The 24,103-nt window shown below is 40.4% G+C and overlaps 3 protein-coding genes and 1 long non-coding RNA gene across 6 annotated transcripts; 1 reads left to right on the top strand and 3 right to left on the bottom strand.

Moving 5' to 3' along the window:
• Nucleotides 1-10,090: 10,090 nt before the first annotated feature.
• Nucleotides 10,091-10,821, bottom strand: LOC115767227. Of its 2 annotated transcripts, none has more exons than XR_004018365.1 (3): nt 10,700-10,821; nt 10,424-10,626; nt 10,091-10,370 (listed from the first exon to the last, which is right to left on the bottom strand). It is a non-coding gene; the product is annotated as an uncharacterized LOC115767227 (long non-coding RNA). The 2 variants fall into 2 exon arrangements; XR_004018364.1 differs by having other exon boundaries at nt 10,710-10,820.
• A 642-nt stretch (nt 10,822-11,463) lies between these two features.
• Nucleotides 11,464-12,416, bottom strand: LOC115767203 (vegetative cell wall protein gp1). The gene is made up of 2 exons (XM_030711393.1): nt 11,608-12,416; nt 11,464-11,551 (listed from the first exon to the last, which is right to left on the bottom strand). The coding sequence occupies exons 1-2, from the start codon at nt 12,414-12,416 to the stop codon at nt 11,464-11,466; spliced, it is 897 nt and encodes a 298-aa protein (XP_030567253.1).
• A 6,051-nt stretch (nt 12,417-18,467) lies between these two features.
• LOC115767202 (nucleolin) lies at nt 18,468-20,783 on the top strand. The gene is made up of 2 exons (XM_030711392.1): nt 18,468-18,759; nt 19,283-20,783. Exons 1-2 carry the CDS (start codon nt 18,468-18,470, stop codon nt 20,653-20,655), a joined length of 1,665 nt encoding a protein of 554 aa, XP_030567252.1. The 3' UTR covers nt 20,656-20,783.
• On the bottom strand, nt 20,782-23,654 carry LOC115767246. Of its 2 annotated transcripts, none has more exons than XM_030711450.1 (5): nt 22,974-23,654; nt 22,515-22,907; nt 21,819-22,282; nt 21,371-21,516; nt 20,782-21,319 (listed from the first exon to the last, which is right to left on the bottom strand). In XM_030711450.1, the coding sequence occupies exons 1-5, from the start codon at nt 23,517-23,519 to the stop codon at nt 21,009-21,011; spliced, it is 1,860 nt and encodes a 619-aa protein (XP_030567310.1). In that variant the 5' UTR covers nt 23,520-23,654; the 3' UTR covers nt 20,782-21,008. The 2 variants fall into 2 exon arrangements, with proteins under 2 accessions (XP_030567310.1, XP_030567311.1); XM_030711451.1 differs by having other exon boundaries at nt 20,782-21,307; nt 22,974-23,653.
• Nucleotides 23,655-24,103: the final 449 nt, after the last annotated feature.

Here is a 24,103-nt window from a genome sequence, read left to right as displayed (position 1 = left end):
CGAATCTCAAACCTCGTAGCACGAACTGAAACCCGAAGAACTTTCGAGAAAAATCCCGCACCAAAGCATACAAGAATTTATATCATATTTTAGGAGAAGTTCCATTTGAAGCATAATTGAGAAGAATTGCGAATTGACTTGTTTTTAAACATTACACAATTTAAACAAAAACTTCGGTTCAATAATATGGGAACTTGGCTTCCAAAACTGAGCCTAAAGAAAATCAATTGATTTCAGACCGCGAGCGAAACTACTTGATAGGGCTAAGACACACTAAATTTAGGTTCCGCCTCTTCCGATTGAATACATTTCTCCCTAAATTAGTCTATTTTTATGCCTAAAGCATGTTGGCTTGTTAGAGCGCATGCTAAGGTATTTGAGAGCCAGCTATGGCTAAAATAATTGCTCTGCATGGTCCCCTTTCCACCTATGCCAAGGCATAGCACGCCTTATGCATTGATTTATATATTTATATCATCTACCGATTTTACGAATATAGGATATAACGAAATTTTACAAAAAAGTTGAATAAGCCATAAACTACATACATGTGTTACACACAGAACAGGCATTCAAGAGCAGCTGCAGGTTGACTTGAGTGTAGTTCGTGGCTTTAACGTCTATTTATAAAGCACGAACAATCGTGTTTGAAGGAGCATATATATATATATATATATATATATATATATATATATATATATATATATATATATATATATATGTATATATTTAAATAGATATTCATATAGCTCATCTGCATCAAACGCGTTACCAGAGTCGTGCAAAATCGTGCAAAGTGTCTGTAAACATTTATTTCAAAAATGTATGAATATTGTTCTCATGCAATGGCACAACAGCAGCTGTTAGGGCGTGTGTGTGTGTGTGTGTGTGTGTTTGCTGTGTGTTTGCTGTGTGTTTGCAAATTCTTTTGAGCTTGCAAATGTGCAGGCGTCACATTGTTTATGTTGCTTGTGTGTGAGTTATTGTTGCGAGACATGATACTTTTTGTATTATGTAGCACGCAGCGCATTACAAATGACAGCCGCCTGTCACATACCCATAACAAACATTCACACACAACACACACAGGCACGGCCATTAGTGTTGTTGCTATACCCTTGTAGAGGGTATCATAATTTTGTCACCCAAATGTTTCAGGCACAGAAGAAGACAGACAAACAAGCTGTCAATCTAGCCATATCCGTCGGTTTGTCACATCTGTGTGTATATATAAAGAAAAGCCTGTCTCTCATTTCAAGTTTCTCCAGATCGGAGCACTTTATTTTATAGCTACCATGGAAAGGATCAATCGAACTATATGTATTTGTACAAAGAACTTCTTTTTAAGCTAAGTCTGCATTTAAAAGTTTTTGCGAGTTATGGCCTGATTTGCCTATGTTCAACATTTCTTACATTTACAAACCTCACATTCTGCGATTCCATTAGCAAGTGTCAGTTGTCGATAACATATGAATGGCAAAAGTACCGCTTCTTTATCGATACGAAATTCGATAAATCATTTTTCGCAAATATGAAAAAAGTGGTTTCTTATGGGAAAACGAACAGGTAACATACGTCACATTCGCAAAAAATGTATGAAATGTTAATAGCGAAATAAGGCTATTACATATGAGCAACATCTAATCCATATGGAACTACTAAATCATACATATAGCTCTAAAGGAAGAATCGGTCGAAATATGCGTTCCTTCTTGTTCAAACTCAGCAGTTACGAGCTTTGCAATTCTGCATATCAGACAGCTATATCATATGGCTGCTATAGGAACAAGCCTAAGGCTTTGCTATAAATGCAATTTTTAGCCATATGTCAGCAAGGGTATTTAGCTTTCGGCGTGCCGAAGATAGTCGTTCGTTTTTGTCGTTTTATTGTTCGTAGCTGCTCTTGATATCATGCACATACACAGACGTCGGCATTAGTTAGTCCTGGTGGCCTCTGCTACTGTTGTTGACACATTTTAGCCAAATCGATGGCAGCCAAGTGAATTATGGCCACATCCTAACCAAGCTGTTGACCTAACTGGTTACACACAGGAACACCTCGAGCCGCGCGCGCCTTCAACTTGCTCGTTATTTAATTATAATTATAATTACAATTTTTTGTACTTTCTTTCGCTTTTTTTTTTCATTTCTGTTATGTCTTGGCAAAAAGTTTACTCAAATTGTGTTGTCATCAATTGGGCTTGGGCTGGAGTTTTGTTGGGCGGCACACGACCGGATTCCGGGTCAATGTTGTTTTTCGTGTAATCTGGGCAAAAAATGCAATTATAATTTCATATTTCAATTAATGAAAAAGTAACAACGACCGCAACGAGCGAAAGGGGCAGCGATTTTTGCATATATATATATATATATATCTGAGTTTCCAGGCAGTGGAGGAAATGCCCTGCAAACGAATGAGTATTCGAATAAAGTATATATGCGTAGTACTTATTTTAATGAATATTCGACCAGATAGTCCGTTTTTTACATTTATATATGTACTGTGTGTTAAAAGTATAATGGCGATAGCTTTTAAGCTGAGACTTGGCTGCTGATACTGATCTAGAATATATATACTTCATGGGACGCAGATGACTTCTTGCATGCGTTACACATTGAAGACAAAACTAAAATACCCTCTGCAAGGGTATATAAAGCAGATAAGATCTGAACATATAATTATGAGCATCGTCAGGTTGATATGCAGCTTTAATTATTTATTAACCCAAATTAATCACAATCCGAAGGCGCATTTCAGTTGAGCTCAAGTACAGGGTTATTTAAAACGTTGCTTGCATTTGAATATTAATTCATTCTAAATCTGAGTTTTATATATATGAAAATGTGTCTTTCAAATGCCAACGGTCAATATTTTTGGCATGCATATTAAATTTGTGGTATTTAATATGGAAGCTGATTATCCACAAAAGCTAAATGAAAAAAATAAAATCAAATATAAAACATTGTTCGGGCAGAATATTTCAAATGTGGTTTATGCTACCAAACGCCAAAATTCGTGATTATTTTGCTCAATTTTTTTTTTCTGTCATATTTTCCCAATTGCACGAGAATAAAGTCAAGGTATTTATTAATATATATATATATTTGTGATCAATTTATATGATACATATACAAAGATGCTACACACATATGCAACCCAACACACACAATCGCACACACACACACAAGCAGGCACACACTCTGTAAATATTTGCTCGCAACAAGGAAGTTTATTCAAATTTAGCATACGCCCAGTTAGCCAACCCGTTGCTACTTTCGTGGCCATTTCGCCTTAGCCCTCTGTCTGGCAACTGAGAGCTGAAATGACTATTTGGCTAAGTGGAAAACTCGCTGCGCCTGAAAAGCCAGCTAAGCCGTAACTACAGTAATATTGCCTTAGAGGAGCGCCCCGACCGCCCACAAATAATTGTCGCTGGCTGTTGTCGTCGTCGTTGTTTTTTGTTTATATTTTTTATTTTTTCTTTTCATTTATGCTTTCTTTTATGTTAAAGAGGTTCTCGGAGGGCATTTTAATGAGATTTTTGATTTCCAAAGAAATTCAAAACGTAACGTTCAAGTTTAGCCCGTTCGGGATATTAGTATCTCCTTTTCCCAATATTTCTCTCTCGCCGCGCGCGCGCTTTCCGGGCTGACAGGCAGCCAAGTTAATTAGCAAAAAACAGATAACGTCGCAACAATATATATATATATATATATTTGTATGCATATATAAATGAAAGGAGCAACGAGCATCTAAGGCCATCTAGAGTCTGGCAGGGGACTGACTCTAACCCACGCCCCCCTCACACCACCTCACAGCCCCTCACACACAAATTCTGCCCATCAGTCACTTAACCCAGCGCCGGGTGGGCGGGCGTCAGGCAAATCGGGCGAACGGGCAAAGAAAATGATTTATTATCTGCGAAGGCAGTTAAGTAAAATTGGTTGAAAATTGTTTGGGCAAACACCAGTTGGACCTCGTTACGGCCACAGTTACAGTTACAATTACAGTTACAGTTACATTTACAGTTACATTTACAGCAGCCGTAACTCCGTATGTTTATGTTTTTTGTTGATATTTCTTCAAAGCTAATGAAGAGAAAAACCCACACAACCCAAAGTTCTTACTTTGATGCCAAGACTTAGATGTTTGTTTTGTATACTTCAAGTATTTGGCGTTCATTAAATTTAAGCTAAACAAAATTTAAAGACAAATTCAAACTGCACGATGTTGAATTTCGAAAGCCAAGTAATTTAAATATTAACTAAATGTTTGCAAAATAACTTAATTAAATGCATATGTAAATACACATAATTAAAATAAAATGCTTATACGACTAGCAAAAGGGTTTCCATACTCCATTGCTAAAAGGGGTATATGGATATCAAAGATTATAGTATATGGTTATCAGAGATTATAGAAGCCAAAGACTTTAAGCTGGGAATGTAGATACTCTTACTGCAAGTACTATTACTTTGAATCATTTAATAGTTTTTTCCATTTCCTCGAAATTTATTATTATTGATTTACAGATTCGATTTTCAAGAACTAGAAGCAATTTTGTTAAGCAGTTTCTTGTAAAGTTAACACGGAATCAGAGTTTTTACTCAGAGATTATATACTCCCGTTACCGTCAAGTGGTATATAGTATAGTCTAGCCCCTTCTCTTTCTATAAACAGGTTTAAAATGTTATCAAGCTAGCTACAGGGTATCTCTGGGTTGAGCACTCGCAACTGGAACATTCGAACTTAATATGCAATCTAAATATCTATGCAAAATAACCAAATGACTTCAATCTTACCGTTAGATTAATTAACTTTAAAAATGTAGGAGAAATTCAATTTCAAATAATACGGCACCTAGAAAACACAATTTGAATACGAATTTTCTTACAAACATCAACTATTTGTTTTCCTTGTACTCACTTTTCTTGCTTAGATTTGTGTTTGTTGTTTTTGTTATTGCAGCTTATCCCGCGTAGAATTTGAACAGGCCTACGAACTCTTGGCACCAGCGTGAAACTGATAAATTCTGCTCGATTTATTTAATTCAGAAAATCAATTCAAAACTTCGAATTTCGACTTTGCTCAGCTAACAATTGCCGAGTTAAATGTAAACACCTTTTACTTTGGCACGGCAAAAAAAAAAGAACAACAATCAACACACACGAGCACTTATTTCCTTTCTTACTTTTTTTTTCAAATTTCAACCGTTAGGCGTACGCGCGTGTAACAGTTGTTCTTGTCCCCTGACGTTCAAATCATTGACTGTCACTGATGCTGAGCCAATGCTTAAGCTGCTGCCTGTCAGAGAGAGATGGAGAGACTGAGACTGAGCCTGAACCGAATCGCACGAGAGTCTGTTGACGAATGATTTTGAAATCGCAACGATGGACTCGAGTCGACAAGCATCCGTTTACAAGTCGTTACCCACTACAGAGACGCAACAGTGCCGCAAAAGCTTCTGCTCCGTGTAGCTTTTACTGTTAGTATCGCAACAGTTGCAATAGCTTTCCAAAAGCTTAAATCAAAGTCATACATACTTAAATTCCGAAATGAGTTTGACAGGAGTTAAAATAAATAATATTCTTATCGTTTACAAAGTGTCGAGCTTATTTTGCATTTAGATAGTATAAAGCTCTTTAAAACTTAAGTCCATTGATTATAACTTTATTCAAAAACCTTATTCAAATTCTGCCTGCGATTTTTTACCGTTACATACGTTTCTTTGTATCCCAAGGTCACTTTGCGCAAATGCAAAATCAAGCGAAGCACTCGCAAAAGAATAAAAGTATGCTAAGATACAGTTATGTTTTACTTCTCCGCTTTGCTCAAGCGGAAGCCTAGCTAAGCAAGCAGAAAAACACAAATGCAGTAATAACTGTTTTTTGCGCGTTCTTTTTGTGGTTTGGTATTCTCACAATGTGAAGAAACAAAAAAATACATAATGTAAATATGAACACACAATATTTTTCACATTTCGAACGAGCAGAAAAATGAGACCATATTTAAATATAAGAAGAATAATTAACATTAAAATATAATTTAAGTTTAAAATGTAAAAAAAAAAAACCAACAGCAAAACATAATTTTAAAACGAATAATTTGTTTCCTTTATACTCACATTTTTGACCAATTTTATTGTTGCATTCGCGGATTATGCTTCACAGCTTATTACCACTTTTTGATTAATTTTTCTTGTTCTTTTTTCACTATTACTTTGGCACGGCACAAAAAAAGAAAAAAAAAAATACACACTCATTTATTTTCACATTTATGCTTTACACCCTATAACACTTTACACTTAACACTTTTTGGCACCAGATTTATTTTCCTTGTTTTACTTTGGCACAGAAAAAAATAAAAAATAAAAATGCACACCCACTAATACATATATTTTCACATTTTAACCGTTATGTGCAAGCGTTCGCATTATTAGTTGTTGCCGCCTGACGCGCAGATCATTGACTGCCATGCTGAGCAAGGCTTGAGCGTTTTCAGCCAGAGAGCGAAAGAAGAAAAAGACTGAGACTGAACAGAACTCACGCATTTTTTTGTTCTCCGTATGACGTCACAGATATGTAGATAGTTTCTTATACAATCGCACTGATTGTACAATAAGTAATAAAAATTGAAAAACTTCGTTTGCTTACAATTTTCTTTAAAATGTGTTTCTTTTAAATGTACATATGTACCTAATCTATAATTACATTGTATTAGGCTTCCATGTAATAATCCTATGAAGTGTGACGTTTCAATCTCTGATGCTGACGCGCCTCGTTGCGGCCCAGTGCGTAATCTGTGCGATTCTCTGCAAACGTGCTCGTCCTCTGTGGAGGAACTTAACGTCAAAGCAAATAGCATGCGAAAGAAAATGGAGAATAGCAATAATTGTTTTATTGCCCGTCTTCCATTGGCAATCGTTCTCGCATTGTTGGGGAACAACTCGCTTTGGTATTTAAATTCATACATACATATGTATGTATAAATATGTATGTACATACATATGTACATGCATATGCATGTGTCGCAGAGGATCAAATGGTTACGCACAGGTCCGTCATTCGGCACGTCATTGCCAGATATTCTGACGTAATACATTTTAAAGATTGGCAAATATACTATAGGAAATTTGCGAATGTTTATTGGACAGTGGGTTATTACAAAAAGTGTGACGCTACGCTGAGTGCAACTATTGAAAAAAAAAAAAGTAAATTTTTTTTTTATTTTAATTGATTTTGCGTTCGTTTAAGCATGCTTAACTAACTGATCTTATATAACTTAATTTATCTCTTAGTAATAAATATATTTCTCTCACGAGGAGGCGACGATAGTCGTCATTCACCCACCACGAGTAGCAAATGTCACCACTAATAGCAATCGCAAATAACGGATCGATCAAAAAACCGTTTAACATCGCTAAGGAGTCAGCCATGCTCAAAGCATGCAGCTGAACAGCGGCAGCGACGCTGATGGCAAAAGCGAACATGGCAAGCCTAAAGAGAAGAGAGAGAGGATAGTAAGCATTTGAACCGTCAAGCGCAAAGAAGGGTTGTAGCATATTGCAAATTGATCAGTAACGATTATATTTTGATAATTAAAACAAATTCCCTTCATATTTAATGTACATATGCTATCGAAAACTCGCAATTTATTTGGTTATAGTCGTATTTTCAACCCGATTTTGGCCGCTATTCGGGTTTTGGCTTGTTTCAACGGTATGAGTATGTATGTATGTATATTTGTGTGTCTACATGTGTTATTCAAACATACATACATACGTATGTGTGTACATATATACACAAAATTGTGCATATCTTCACTCAATCGCTTAAAATGGTTTATGTGTTACATACAAATGTACATAATAGAGCCGTGCACAAATTCATTCCTTGGGAGTTGAAGCAGATGACGTCATGATGGAGGATGAGCTGCAGGACCTTGCGTGCCCCTTTGCACCTCAGCAATGTATGCCGCGCCAAGTGGCAACATCAGTGTTGCAAATGATGGCCAAACTGGCCGTCGCCAGTGCAAGAGATTAATGATGCACAAACAATCCTGAGAGGCACCATGGAGCAGATGGGAACAGTCCTAGATGGCTTAGGCTCAAAGTGCCTGACAGGGTGCAAACAACTCGTCTATTCTGGGAATGGTGCCAAAGAAGAATATCTGAACCAGGCTTTACAAAGGACGCATATCTTAGAGGTAGATTCTCTCACTGTCACTGTTGGCTCGTTTGCCCACCAGACGCCCGCTGGGTCTCAGTTCTAGGACCACTCCTCTGAAAGTTTCCGATCTGTAATGAAATTTCTGATCGACAAAAGCATTATTGGCATCGCAGATGAGATGGCCCTTGTAGTCCACTGCAAGATGCTGAAGGTTGACAAAAATCGTGCAACCGCAGCTGGGCTCTAGTTTCCTGCCGAGCGTTATCCAGGATTAGCCTGAACACTTAGGATCCAAACAACAGTGATACCGTCTGCCTGATTGTGGTACTCTACATTCCTAAGTTGAGCTGACGATTTGCTATTCCCGGCTATGGACGCGATTCATTGCATTAGTGATTTATTGATTTATGATGTGGCAGGAATTGTCCAGCTACTGAAGCAGCCGCTAGCTATAGACCGTTGAAAGAACACACTGATTTCAAACATGGCAGTCTGGAACTGGGCGAACGGCAATTACTCCGAGTCACACATCATCTTCGACTGTGAAGGACTCTTAGCGAACAGGCGACCGCTGCAGGAAACTATGCCACGACCCAACACGGTGGACAATTCGGCATTGAGCATGCTGGAGACAGCAGCAGTTATGTTAGAGCTGAGCGCTGCAACCGATGTCGGAGTAAATAGATATATATATAAATATCTATATATACATATACACGTTGGTAAGTTGAAGAGTGGTCATTATTTTTATACCCTGAACCCATTAAAAATGGGTATAAGGGTATATTGTATTTGTGCAAAATCCAAATGTATGTAACAGGCAGAAGGAAGCTTCTCCGACCCCATAAAGTATATATTTCTTGATCAGCATCAATAGACGAGTCGATCTAGCCATGTCCGTCTGTCTGTCCGTCCGTCCGTCCTTATGTATGAACGCAAGGATCTCAGAACCTATAAGAGCTAGAGACTTGAAATTTTAGATGTAGATGCTCCTAGTTGCCGCGCAGATCGAGTTTGTTTTCGATAATCGATAACTTACTCCGTTTCCAAGCAATCGATTAAAATCGATATCGATACCCTGTTTTTCGGGCAATTTTGGTAAATAATAAGAGCTAGAGTCACCAAACTTGACATATAGCTTATAAAATAGAATATATATATGCAGTTGATGTTGGAAGAAGAGGGTTCAGGGTATCCCCTAGTCGAGAGCTCCCGACTAGAACCTCTTATTGTTATAATTGCGTACCAGTAAGGCGCCTACCAAGCATTGCTTTGCGGCAGTTCTGCAGTACCTGATCTCTACCAATACTGCATATATTATCCTTTAACTTATAAACTTAGTCTATATCCCATACTATATATAACTGTGCCTGCGCCTTGTTTACCGTCGCTATTGATTCAGAATCGTAATATCAACAAAATTGATTCATCTATGTCCCTTGGCATCGGCACGCGTCCCGTTCTCTAGTTCATTTTCTTTAGGACAGCCTCCAATGTCTCGTATAGCATACAAAGATCAAGTATATTTAATGGATTTGATTATGCTGCAGCCCTATCAAGCAAAAAGCAATTTAAGCAAGTTCCATTTGGAACCACAGAACAATTTTTAGTCTATTGTCTTAATATAGAGTTCGGACGAGGGTTTCTATTGATCCGTACTCGCATCAGGGTTGGACGTTGGGCGAGTAGGAATATGTCTTTTTCCAATTGTTGGTCCTTAAAGACAGGCAGGTACAACTGCACAGGCTACTATAGTTGATCTTATAACTTCTTAGATGCGTACAATAACTATTTACACATAAGAATACCTAAAAAAAAAACTTCTTATTTTAAACTAAAATTTAAATCACTTAAGTCGAGGAGTTCGATCTTATTCCAATAAGTATCTTTGATCCAATAAATTGGAGTAATTTAGACATAAAGTATTATCAAATTTGAAAGTGGGTTCCAATTCGTACTCGATTTAAGTACAATTTAATACATCTATTATAAAGTTTGGTTAGTGGAAATGTATGTTACAGGCAGAAGCATCATGTCCGTCTGGGTAAACGGGTCGAACTTCGATATTCCCTTACATTTTTGTTATATCGATATATAACCTTTGAGATTTTGGTAGGGTTGATTAAACGTCATTTGCTCCTGTGAAAACCATTGATCCTTTGCGGGAATGTTTCCACATGATGTCGTTTCCGTCATGTTTGCTGCAATTGCTCTTGTTGTAATTGGGCATATTTATAGTTATAATTATAATTACACATTATGACCCATGCTCCTGTCCTCCTTCATCACAATAAGATTTGTTGACAACCGCACTCCCTCTAATCGGTGTAGGACGCGTCTCATTATGCCATCTCTTTCGGATTCGTACTGCGTTTACGCCAGAAATCCGTTGTATTCCGTAGTCGAGCAAGTAACAAGCAATCATTGTTTAATTTTTGGTTTATTGTAAGCCTCTGTCTAAACAAGATTGAATGAAATGTGAAAACAGGAAATGTTTATGAAATGGGTTTGAAAGGATGCAAATAAGTACCATCTCTTACGTCTACGTTCCTGTTTTCTCAATATATATGACAGCGTCCACGAGTTTTTGCATCATAAATGATTCGTTGTATTGATTTTTTTCGTTTGCTCCGCAGCAATTAATATAAATATAAATTTTGTGCAAATAAAAATCATTTTGTTTTCGCATTTTCGTTGATGTTAAAAATCAGCTGTTTACGTATTTTGGTATTAAAAAATACAACATTTCCTAACAGATATACTGACTTTTTAGTATTTTCACGTTTATTTTGCAACACTCTTTATCTACCGTGGCTATGATAACCTTATTGGGATTTAATATGTTTGTCGAAAGTGTGACCAGAGGGGCGAAATTCTCCAAATTGCCGGTGTTTGAAAATACCATTAAGGGCGGCTTATTTAAAATCAAAAAAAGAAAGATTTATTTTTAATCTTTACTTAATTAATTTATTATTTTTGTTAAATCAAATTGATTTTAAAAAATATTAAAAAAAAATGATAAATTAGTCATTTTTTCTATATAGGCACACATAAGTGTATCATACAGCAAAGAGTTTTTCATAAAATATATAAAACTTAGACAAGAGTCAATCTTTTACACTCGTATTAATAATATTGGACCGTTTCAAGAAGTGAAAATAGTGGAAAATTGTTAAAAATGTAAATCGTTTGCTTTTTAACGTTCGTTACGTATATTGGAATCAGGCTTTGATTGTGTGTACGTTATGACTATATATAACAAAAAAAAAAAGTGGAAGCTTCAAGGAGTTTGGTTTATTCGCGCCATTCGCCAATTATCTGTGAGGAGGGCACCAGTTCCAGAGGGCCGGGCGCATTGGCTAGGAAGGGTGGCAGCGCAAATCTAAGAAGGTGCATTGCGATAAGCACGAGAGATGAGTAAAAACAAAAGTTGCTTACCTGGGTCTAACTGGCGGCGCTTGACGCAGATCCTTAGGCCTGTCACTTGCACTGAGCGCCTTTGCCTGCACAAGATTGGAAAGTGGCGCAATGCCAGCGTCAACACTTTCCAGGGTATTGCGCACCACTGGCGGCTGGGGGGAACGTGCCCGCGGCTGGGCGGCAATCATGGGCACCTGCATAAAGCGAAATAGGCGTGGCGAGGCCCTATCATTGGATTGCGCAACCATGTCAAGGCCACCCGCACCGTTGTCAATGTTGAAAGCAATTCCAGTGTCCACGGGAGCAGCTGCTCCCTGTGCACCACCAGCTTGCGCAGGTGGCGTGAACATGGCCGAGAGCTGGATGGGCACAAAGGCAGGCAGGCGCACGGTAACTGGTGCTCCGGGTGCCGGTGTCGGTGCTGGTGCAGGAGCAGGACGTGGAGGCTGTGGCGCCGGATGCGCAGGCGGCGCTGGACGATGTGGTGGTGGTGGCGCTGGTGGCCGCTCTGGTGGCGCTGCCGTTGGTACTGCATGCTCAGCTGGCTCCGGTGCAGGCGGCTTGGTGTCTTCATCGGCATCTTGCCAGGCCTCCAGTAGCGTCAACAGCTCATCCTTGGTCATATGGCCCAGACCGATGGGATTGAAGCTACCGATGGTGTTCCAGTCCAACGACGGTGGTCCATAAAGCGAACGCTGGCCACGCGCGTAGACCAGCTGCTGGCCTTCGATGCCATGGCAGAGCAGGAGGAGCAGCCACACAAGACTTGAAGTTGACATTCTGCTGGTTGTTGCACGATTGTTGCTCCAATTGCAGGCATTGCTCATTTTTATATTTTTATGTCGCCTGCCATCCAGTTTTTTGGACCTGGCCCGGAAAACGGAAGCGCACGCACAGAGCTGCGGGTGAACTGGTTATAAACACGCCAAATGGTCACTCTAATCCATGCGCAAGTCACGAATCCATATGCGTACCTTGCCAATGACCAAGTCCAAGTCCAAGCCACATCTCCAGTCTGTCTGCAAACCACATTTGATGCCCTCTACAAAACTGCCTCAAATGGGGCATAATACAGCATTCAATGATTATATCTCAGTTGAAGAACTACATTCATATCGTATCTTTAACTTCGTGGTTGTAAAATTCGGGTTATCAGCCCCTTTATTTTAATAGTTAAAAAAGGAATAGAGTTACAGTAACTATGTACATACTTAATATATAATCTACCTCTCCAATTGTAGTCTTTTTTTCATCCAGACAAAAAGACTAGAAATCACGTAAAGCTAGAGACAATATTGAACCCATTAAAAATGGGTATAAGGATGTATTGTATTTGTGCAAAATCCAAATGTATGTAATAGGCAGAAAGAAGTATCTCCGACCCCATAAAGTATATATATTCTTGATCAGCATCAATAGCCGAGTCGATCTAGCCATGTCCAAGGATCAGAACCTATAAGAGCTAGAGACTTGAAATTATAGATGTAGATGCTCCTAGTTCCCGCGCAGATCGAGTTTGTTTCCGATAATCGATAACTTGCTCCGATTCCAAGCAATCGATTAAAATCGATATCGATATCCTGTTTTTTGGGCAATTTTGGTAAATAATAAGAGCTAGAGTCACCAAATTTGGCATATAGGTTCTAAAATAGAATATATATATGCATTTGATGTTGGAAGAAGAGCGTTCAGGGTCTCCCCTAGTCGGGAGCTCCCGACTAGAACCTCTTACTTGCTACTTTTAATTCTGAGGATTAACACATTCTTTTAAATACATTATTGTTCCGGTTTCAACGTATTTATATTGTGGGTAAAAATGTAATTTTCCTTTAAAAAAATGTTCTAAAAATGTCGAATAGATATTTTAACAATTTTATTTCTAAGTAACATATGTCTCCGAAACGAAACGTTTTCTTTATTTCTATTTTGCTTTGATTTTATTTAAATTTATAGTAAAATGATATACATTCGAACTATTTTTTTTTATATTTTCAGCAAACGAGTTATCCTTGTGGTGTGGAAATTCACACTAACATTTTAGGAAATTCTTCCAAAGGAATGTGTTTGCTTTATAAGTATGTGTTCCACGACCACAGAGAATTATGTGAGTATGGCTTGAATTTTACACGATATCACTTAGTCGAGCATTTATGTGCTGGCAAATGCTCGTTTTGTTAGGTTTTTTTTTGATATTAAAGGCCAGGTGCCTCTATTGCCAGCGTGGGTCAGTTGCTGGACAGGTGCTGGCATAGCAAACCAGTTGCCTGCCGATCTGTAACAGTCAACGGTCCATTTTGGACTTGGCTGCTTGTGTGGATATCTATGTTGATTTATGCGGTGTAATCTGCACAGCTCGAGGAAACGTTTACAAATTTTTACGGATTTATGCGGACAATGCATTCATGGGTACTCATAGCTACTCGTAGCTATTTCATTTATTATTATGCGACGTTTTTTTTCTTACTTTCTTAAATTGTGTTTTTACCTTTTCTGTGATTTGGGTAGTTGTTAATAATAACAATATATGGTACCTGTTAGAAGAGTGGCTCAATTATTTGTGTTTAATTAAGTGTCATAAAAGAATTTTTTTGGAGCAACATAAAGTTCTAGCATACCTCTTGACTTTAGTTTAACATTTTATCCCAGTTTTTGGGATTTTTTCATTTTTAAGTAGAAGTAGGCACAATAAAATATATTTGTAGTACAAGCTTAATAAGTATAAAGTGTTATCAGATATTTGAGATTAGTTTGCGTATAAGCATCTGCGACGATCATAACTACATAGACTCAGATGTTGTTATTGATCAAGAACATATATATTTATATAGCTTATAGTACGATCCCAATTTCATTACAACATAAAAGTATGAATCATTAAAATAACCGCAAATAAATAATAAAGTCCAATTTAAATACTTACGCTCTTTCCTAAATAGAAAGTCGCTTGTTAATATATAGATATTTCGATCTGATTCGATTCGATTGAATACCATATATAAATCATAAACACAAGACAGACAACGGCTACTATTTGATTTGCTAACGATCAACATTTTATCCTGATGATAAGCTTATCCTCCTGACAGCAGCCATATTATGCAAAGAGTTAAATTTAATATTTGACTTTTATTCAAAAAATTTAAAAATAACAGTGGACAAAAGTTAGCGAGCATTTCGAACAAAATTTACCTGCCAGTTACCCGTCAGTATACAATGCCCAATTCCTGCTTGTAAATTTGAAATGCAACTCTGACACATTGTATGACAGCACAGTTAAACGCAATTACATTTTCTTTAGGCGACAGCTGATCAGAGCGCCTAATTAAGATTACCAGCGACTGCATCGGGCCGTTTTACAAATAAGTACTATGAAGAAAGAAGCGACTGGCATCATTTAAAATAAGTGCTGCTAATCGGCTCGACTTGCGTTACGCGTTCATCACTTGACCCATATGCAGCTGCAATTGTTCAATTCACCTGTTCAATTGATAAGTTCGAGCGTTAATGACGACCCCATAACAGTGGCAAAGAAAGAGAAACGAAGGCGGCCGCATTCAAAATTGATATTATCAGTAATGAATCATGAATAACGAATACTGAATAATGAATAATAATATCCAATAAGCGACCAGGCTTTGCGGCGCGTCTATTGCCATGACAATGGCCAACAACGCCAGCGATGCTCATTACATAAACGGGCGCATTGCACCACGGCCGCCTCTCATCCAACCACCCCGCCCCCTTGAAATTCCAAATGTCTAGCAATTGGCGCAGGCGCAGTGGCAGTGGCAGACGATGACGACGTCGAATTAGCGTTAATTGTCGCAGCTCTTGGCAGCGTTGACATTTTTTTTTTTATATATATATACTCAATGAAAATTGTTAAACAGGGCATATGGGTTGTGAGCCACGGCATGTAACAGGCAGACGACAGCATGTATTCATTAACAATACAGTTGATCTAGTCATGTTCGTCTGTCTGAACGAGTGGAGCTCAGGTCTGAAAAGAGTTGGAGAAATTTTGAACTGAGATTTTAGATGGACCTTAGATCTTCCAATGTCCCGTTTGCATATCCTGCAGATCTTGAATATTTCAGTTTTAGGATAACTTCCTCCATTTGCGCCAAAAATGTATGGCATAGTAGGAGTAAATAAATTTGTTATGGAATAACAAATGGGAACAAATGGGTATTACCACAATAATAATTGTAGGTCTTATTAAATTTTATTAAATATATGGAGTAAAGATATAGATCACACAATCGCTGAACCGATGGGGAATATTTTTTTTACCCTCTCCGGCAAGTTACACACATTTGAACGCTATAAATCCATTTGGCCTAAAAACTAAAATACATATCGGACTACAAGCACCGAAGTAATACAAGTATGCATTTCTCATACACAAACTCAGCTCGTTGCTGGGCATAGGTTATTTCTTAGTCGTGCACTCCGCTCTCTTTCTCGCCCCGTAAACGCTTAAAAAGATTGGTAGCGACTGGGCTTGGGAGCACTGAACAGCTGGCAGGCGTGACTAATGACAATGCGAGTCCGACACATTATGCAATCGCAGCGCTGCGCTTAATGCGATTGGATTTAAATACCCTTTTTGGGCGGCTGGGCTGGCGAAATTGCCGGCGAAAATGGCCCAAACAATGGTGCTGCTTTCCATTGATAAATCAGCAATGTAAACGGCCAGCGTTTGCCCACAAATCAGTCGCTTTTACCAGCTACATTTTTTGTTTTTTCCGCTGCTGCTTTCTTAAGGTGGGAGTTTTTTTTCTTCTTTTTTTGAATTTTTCTTTTCTATTAGACGCTGTGCAGAACCCGTAAGCGCCCTGACCTAACCCAAGTGCCAAGCTTTGCATAACAGCAACAACAACGGGTGGGCCGCAACGCCAACAGCAGCAGCAACGGCAGCAGAAGTGGCAGAGGTTCAAGTGGCAGCAGCAGCAGCAGTTTTTGGCTTTCCCAGCGAGTCACGACCGGCGCAATTTTCTTGTCACTGTCACCCGAAACGCGCGGCACACGCAACAAAGCCAAGCAGCAGCCGCAACAGTTAACAGCAACAGCAACAGCAGCCAAGAAGACAAAACAAACAAACAAACAGCAACAAAATAAAAATAACAAAAAAAAAAAAAAAATAGCGGCAACAGCCAAAAGCCAAAAAACAACAGCTGCGCAGCTGACGTCGCAGTCGGCAGCAACAACAGCAGCTAGCGTTAACTGTGACAGCAACTGCCAACGATAGCAGCGCGCTGATAACAATTTTCTTTTGTTAACAAGCCGACGAAGAAATGCTCTCTGCTCTTGCATATCGAAGAGTTTGTCAATTGCCGTTGTGCAACACTAAAAATGTTATCTGCATGTCTAATCATTCAACTATTAGTTAAATTTAACAGAAAGAAATTTATTTTTATAAGGTTGCTTTTTTACAAAGAATATATACACATATGTCTTGAAATTGAGAATGAGAATGAAATTGTAATCAAAAGTTTTCCGCCCGTATTTCACCCTTGATGGTGGAATTTGCTAAATCCTTGAAATGCGTATTCTGTCGAACGAAAAATTAGCTCCTACCCGACTGACTGACTTAATGCAAGTTTTATTTACTTACTTCACTCCAAAGGCGAGCTAAAAGTCAAATTTGCTAAGAGCTAAAGATTTGCCGATGTGCCTCACTACAATGGGCGTTATACTAGGATGAATATAATAAGAAGTTCATCAGAAGCTCATCTTTATTTTAAATTTGGTCATTCTAGCTCTAAATTAGTAAAAGATCTAGATATTCGTTGTATAGTAAAGATCGCCCTGTTGTGCTATTCTTGTGATTCAATTAAGATTACAGATTTTCGCTTTGCTTTGATGATAATCATAATTATAAGTTTTATATTAACAAACTGTGTTGCTTTGACTCTAATTTGTTTCCTCATGTCTTATTTTTTTAGGTGATGTGAATTTGGAAAAGTTTCCTGCTTAAAGATGTCAATAATATAATGAGGATTGTTGGGTAAGTGCTTTAAGACAAATATATGTTTTTTATATATATAAATTGGAATATATGTTACATACATTTATATACACAAAAGAGTTACTTCTGCTTGACTGACTGACTGCAAACTTTATGGTTGTAATTTGTACAGAAAGTTTCCTTGGTTCAGCACAAGCCTGTCCAAGCAGAAGGAAAACGTTGTTCGAAATTTGTAGAAAAAACAGACACAAAAACGCAGCCTCTTATATAAGTGACGTCATGAGCCTGTACGCCTTAGATGTCTGAACGTCGGACCAACAAGCGAAAAGTCGCCGGTTCAACTCGAAAGCAAAGTTGATCATTTTATAGCTATTTGCGTCGGTCCGAAATTAAAGTGAGCTGCAAAAATATGCTACTGAACATTTGCCCTTTTAACAGCAATGTTTAGACACGGGCAATGCCGGGTTATTTCGTCTAGTACATAAATAACATTAATAATTATATAAATAATTGCTTCTGTGAGCGTATACAACAGTTTACTCGGGGCAAAAAAATATTGCAAAAAGCTACAGTAGCAGCTGCCGTTGCTGTTGCTGTTGTCGCTGCCTCGGCCGGCGTCGCTGCCAGCTGTTTCGGCTGGCGGTTTCCATTTCATTTTTAAGCAAACGCTCGACGCGTTCAGCGTTTTAATATTTAATTCCCGTCGCTCGCGAGCGGTTGAGCTACTGCAATTGGCAACAAAACGCGGACGCTGATCGAACGTCGCCAACAACGCGCGTGCTTCTCCTTTATTTTTTTTTTGAGTGTAAAAAAAATAAAACCAATTTTCTGTGATTTATTTTTGTTGCTGTGTTAATTGTGCAATTGCTTTAAGGATATTGTCAGTGCCTTGCAAAGTGTGATTGAAATGTTGTCCTCGACTGCGCTGCTTGCGTGCGTTTGCGCCTGCGCCGTCTCGTTGCTGCCGCTAATTGTGGCACGCAGCTACAGCAATGGACTCATCTTTTACGAGCTGGGCACGCACACGCCGTATTTGCCGCCAACGGTGAGCGTGTCGCGTGGCCGCAACTTGGCCAGCGTTAAGTATTCGGAGAAAGGCTCCATTTGGTCGACATTCGGGCAGCCGTGCGAGTGCCGCGCCGCGATATGCGGCTGCTGTGCCGGCCTCAAAGTAGATCAATACAAGTTCGATCAGAAGGGTAGGTAACCAGGCGCCTGGGCTGCTGCTGCTTCAGAGATAACAGATAGAGTGTTGCTCCACGTGTCCAGTTGGCTGATATATTTCTGCACCCACAGGCATTTCGGGAACATGCAAAAATCCCACTCATTCCTCCTAAAATTTTTCCTTTTGCGGCACTCGACCCGTTTTCATCTCTAGTGTGTAAAGCGTTTAACTTTGTTGCAGCTGTGGCATGGCCGACACATTGACAGCCAGACAAAAGTAACAAAAAAACAACAACAACAACAACAACAAATTGTTGCTGCTCACATGACATGCTCGCATTTGCCAATCAAAATGCCACAAATCGTTGGCGTAGTTTTTTTTTTGCATGTTGCCGCTCGGAGCTGTGTTCGCTTGGCATCCAATTGGAATTGCAACTTCCACCCGCAACTTTCATTGCGCTGCGAGCAACACTCTCGCACACACACACACACTCTTCTGTAGATCTAACTGTTGTTACTTTCTTTCTAACTAATTGCCATGTGTCTGTGCGTTTGCAGTTTGCGCCAATATAACATTTGTGCCACATTTGGAGGAGGCACAGCTGGAAGTGTATCTAAACGAGCGTCCCTCGTCCAAATATGGCATCTCTCTGCGAAATCCATCGCCCTTCTGCATACCCGTCATGATGGGCGTGCCAATGGCCATGTGCGTCCAGCTGACCGACGTGGCGATGGTGGGCAACAATTTGAACATGTGCATGGACTTTGTGGTCCGACTGGCCACCACAGATCTGTTCGAGATGCATTTCCAGTGCATGCGCATGGGTCTCGATGGCGTTCAGTATGTGGACAAGAACGGCAAGCCAGTCCTGCCGCCCGGCGATGCGAAAGCCGATGAGAATGACAAGGATTCGCTCGAGTATGACTATGCCGAGCTGCCGGAGGACGTGGATCAGCAGACTGAACAGCCTGAGATGGAGACCCAAACAGAGGCCGAATTCGAGTCAGAGCCCGAGCCATTGCCAATTGAAAGTGAAATGCTTATGGCTGGGGATCAAGAGCTGGCTGTGTCCGCCAGTGACAATCACAGTGACGATGACGCTGATGTGGAAGGTGAAGGTGATGCCGGTGTTGTGCAGGCGCAGGCGCAACAGGAGGAGGCGCCACAGCTTGCCGCTGACAGTGCTGGCGAGAGCGACCTAAAGCAAAATGAAGTAATTGAAACAATTACCAATTCAATAACAGGCAACAAGGCGCCAGCAGCAGCAGCAACAGCAGCATCAGCAGCAACAACAACGACAACGACAACGTTGAAACCAGCGCAGCTAGCAGAGGATGAAGTGGAGGCCAGCGTTGAGCAGCAGCCCACAATATCCGAGGAGGCAAAGGAGGAGGCTGGAACATCAGCAGCAGCAGCAGTTGCAGCAATGGCAGATGACAGTGACAATGAAGTGAATGTGGATGATGAGGAAGAAGCAGAGGAAGATGACACTGAGCCTGACGCACAGCAAAAGCCAGCTGAAGCGGCAGAGGCATTGTCCGAGGGGCAGCAGGTAGCGGCTAGTGTGAACAAAACCGAAGCAATGGCCCAAACGGAGGAGGTGCAGCAAGCTGAGGAGACGCCAGCAGAGGCTGATGATTATGATGATGAGGATGCTGATGACGGTGATGATGATGATTCCGATGATGGCGATGATGGTGATGACGGTGATGATGCTAAAAACGATGACAAGCTGGCGCTAGCCCAGGAGGCGTCAGCTGCTAATGACAATGAAAGCGCTGTCAGGCCTAACGACAGCAGCAACAACAATGAGCCAAGCCGTGAAGCTGTTGATGGCAATGCTAATGGAACTGGGGTTAAGCAGTTGCAACTGCAACTGCAGCAGCGACGACTGCGACGGCTGCTGCTGCGACAGCGCAGCGGCATATAATTGTTGCAGCAGCTTCGGTTTCAGCAGTAACAGCTGATTGTTAATTTATTATAATTGTTAATGAATTGTTTATGCTAAATGCTTGTTAATTAATACATATTTATTGCTAACGTAGAAAAAAAGTCAACAAATAAAAGATTAAGCGAAAGAAAATTAAAAAAATAAATCAAATAGAAAAACGTATAAGAGATTAAAGAAATCTAAAATCTGCCAGACAATTTGGAGCGCATCAAGCGGCAGCAACAGGAACAGCAGCAGCAACAAGAACAGCAGCAACAGTTGCTGTCGCTGCTGCTGTTGTTGCTGTTGCTGTTGTTGTTGCACCCCGTCACGCCCACTCATTGACCCAAGTGCTATAAATTGTTGTCAGCCGAGTCAAAGGATGCCAGCGAGGGGCGTCCCTTGCGCCTGCGGCTTTTTGGTAAATTGTGTTCCGATTGCTTCTTACGCTGATAATCCAGCTCATAATCGTTGACCGCATTGCATAGCGCCAGATAGGCCTGCAGCTTGGTTGACTTTAGCCTGGCGGCCAATTGCTTGGCTTTGCCCAGCGATTCGCTGAGACGCTCGAAACGATTGAATATCGCATGCACCTGACAAATCAGAAAGGTGATATTGAAGCGCCAAACAATGCTGTTGCAGATGCGTGCCTCTAAAAGTTGGCCTACTTAATTAACTTATTTTTATAGGAAATTATATGTTTATATATATTTACCGTGCGACGCTTTATGCGCCATGATCAGGGTCTTGTCGAAGCGCGACTCTTTAAAGTGACAGCGCGCTATCTCGAAGAACAGATAGGTCCGTTCGATCGCATAGCGAGAGTGGATTAGGCGATCCTTCAGTCGATTCAGTTTCTTCCTGCAATTAAAGTGGGTCAGATTGGAGTTTCGAATACCAATTAGTACTTAGTAGTTATGGTCAGAGTTAGCGATGGACATGCGCCGTTTTTGTTCTTTAATTTTGAATATAGAATATAGATCTTATTTACTTGAACTTAAAACCGAGTTCATCAATGTGGAAAATCAAGCCGAATGCAAATGCAGAGTATAGCTTAACGTTGAACCCTACCACCGACAACTATTTTTGAATGGGTTTGCAGCCTTGATAAATACGATATGTATCTATATATATATAACATATAAATTCCCCCAACCACTTACGTAACACGACTAAGTCGCTCATCATCCTTGTCAATTTCACTGTATACATTGGGCCCTCCAAATGTGATAGTCTGCTCCTTGACGCGATCCGTTGGCAGCAAATAGAGCATCGAGTGATTTTTAAGATCCAGAAAGTCAATATTCTTCGGCACCGCACACCGATCGATATGGGCCAGTGCCAATATGTTGTACACCTCGGTCACGAACTCCCACTTCCAGGGCAGCGTTCGTTGTGTCTTCAGCTCAATGCTGCTGGACATGATGTGCTCAACATAGTCGGTAAGACGCTCGATGTTCTGTTCCTGGCGCCGGCGGTGCACCTCGCGCAGCATACGGAAGCAGTCGCGACGAGTCTGATGCTCCACACGGTACAGATAATTCTCGCGGTTCTTCTCACAGATTTTGCTAACACGACATTTCACCTGCCTGCAGTGGTACAGTGGGTTGCGGGCATGCATCAATTTCTGTAAATAGGTGGCATAATTCGTAATCAAAGGTGAATGGGAATATAAGAAAGAACGATTATCTATGGCACACCGAAGCTTAAATACCCATAAATGCTACATAATATTGTATTCAAATTTGATGTGCTTTTGCGGATGTGTCAGATGAATAGAAAGGCTCGTAAATGCCAAATCTGTCTGCGTCTATGCGTTACATATTTCGTGAAAGGGTATAGCAAGAAACCAGGACTACCATGAACTTTTTGACAATTGCATACTGCTCAGAGGCCAGCTCGGACATGTAGGGCGTGGAATAGTGCGACAGTGGATTGAGGAAGTTCTTGTCGTTTTGCAGTTGACCCAGCATGACCACATCGACGGCGCTCTTGTGCAGATACTGATTGTTGTAGACTCTCTTGCAGACCTGCCGACGTGCACGCTCCAGCGGTGAGAGCAGGGGCTTTTGTATGTCGTTAACGCTCTCCACGTCGCAGTCAAATTTCTCGCTTAGCTGCTGCCAGAGGGGGCGTGGCATAAACGCAACGGATGTCCGGCGAGCGCGTGCCACCTCCGTTATCAACGGCCAATTGTCGAGCAGAAAGGGGTGGAGGCTATCGCCAAGGGTATCCTCGAGCACGCCAATTGTCTAGCGTATAAAGACGCCAAAAGGTTTGTTAGGACGGGGTCCGTGAGTCAACACCCAAAAACTTACGTGATTTGCACGCAACTGAAAGCGATCCTTGATAGATTGTCCTTGATACTTACGAGCCTCAATGTTCAGTTGGACTAGATTGTCTTCAAAGCGATTGCACTCGAAAAGTGCATCGCATTTGTTCATTAAATAGCCAATGTTCGAGAGTCCTTGTAGCTCCAACAACTCGTGCGCCTTTTGCGCATCCTCCCACGCCAGTTCCGGCTGGGCAATTGACCGCCGACAAAGGCTACGCTTATCCAGCGCATCGGAGGCTAAGCTGCAAAACTGTCCCTCAATTGCTTTGCACCTTTGCCCGGCCGGAGTCGTCGGTTGGTCAAAACAGCAGGTGTTATTCCCCTGACTTTTGCAGACGGACAATGCGCGTGTAAAATATTCCAGGGCCTTCTTGTTGCGCAGCCGACAGCCCCAGTCCTTAAACAAGTTCGACTGTGTGCAAAGCGGCAAATCGATGCGCTGCCACGGTTTCAGATCTGGATGCAGGGTGCCCGCCCGTGTACCAGCCGTAATGGCTGTGCCAGCTTTTATCTCACTAAGCAGCGACATATTTGGATATGAATGTGTTGGATATTGAAATTTTGTACGACAGCTCAATGCTTGCGCTGAATTTGTAATATGTAAAATTTTGGCAATAACTTGATGTAATTTTTAATCAATCGAATTGACAAACGAATTTCAAATACGAATTTCGAATCTGTCCAAAATTTCATGTTAAGCCAGCCTGGTGCCAAGCAGTGCACGGATCTGCTCTCCAGTTGCTTTCAAACTGTTGCCTAGCATTGCGATGAGAACTTTAGTCTATATACATAATACATATCAGAACAAAAAATCGATATATCATTTTGCGATGAATATTATAAACACTGTTCGACTTATTTTTCTTCAGGGATGAATGGGAGATAGATCGGATGGCATTACAATGGATCAATAGTGATCTAAATTTCTTTGCTTAAAATCTATTTCTGTTGAATCTCTAAGGTCTCCTAAGGTAAGGACCTCCAAGTTCATTTCAGATGTAATTCGACCCAGGTGAGAACTGGATGCGCCTTTCTTAATCATATGGTTTCAAGGAGGTAGGTGGATCGGTTGGCATTATAATGGACCAATAATGGTCAAAATTTCGTTTGGTT

This window comes from Drosophila novamexicana, unplaced genomic scaffold (assembly GCF_003285875.2).
Source record: "Drosophila novamexicana strain 15010-1031.04,08,12 unplaced genomic scaffold, DnovRS2.1 tig00001353-arrow-arrow-pilon, whole genome shotgun sequence".
NCBI lineage: Eukaryota > Metazoa > Arthropoda > Insecta > Diptera > Drosophilidae > Drosophila > Drosophila novamexicana.
This window is presented reverse-complemented; position numbering and strand designations above follow the sequence as displayed.

What these genes read in the sequence shown, in the direction of transcription:
- LOC115767202 (XM_030711392.1), top strand. Translation starts at nt 18,468, where the DNA reads ATGTTGTCCTCGACTGCGCTGCTTGCGTGCGTTTGCGCCTGCGCCGTC. An exon ending in ATACAAGTTCGATCAGAAGG is followed by an intron (nt 18,760 to 19,282) that starts GTAGGTAACCAG and finishes GTGCGTTTGCAG; the next exon opens with TTTGCGCCAATATAACATTT.
- LOC115767203 (XM_030711393.1), bottom strand. Translation starts at nt 12,416, where the DNA reads ATGAGCAATGCCTGCAATTGGAGCAACAATCGTGCAACAACCAGCAGA. An exon ending in GCGCCGCCAGTTAGACCCAG is followed by an intron (nt 11,552 to 11,607) that starts GTAAGCAACTTT and finishes GCACCTTCTTAG; the next exon opens with ATTTGCGCTGCCACCCTTCC.
- LOC115767246 (XM_030711450.1), bottom strand. Translation starts at nt 23,519, where the DNA reads ATGTCGCTGCTTAGTGAGATAAAAGCTGGCACAGCCATTACGGCTGGT. An exon ending in TTCAGTTGCGTGCAAATCAC is followed by an intron (nt 22,908 to 22,973) that starts GTAAGTTTTTGG and finishes TTTATACGCTAG; the next exon opens with ACAATTGGCGTGCTCGAGGA. An exon ending in CAATTGTCAAAAAGTTCATG is followed by an intron (nt 22,283 to 22,514) that starts GTAGTCCTGGTT and finishes ACCTATTTACAG; the next exon opens with AAATTGATGCATGCCCGCAA.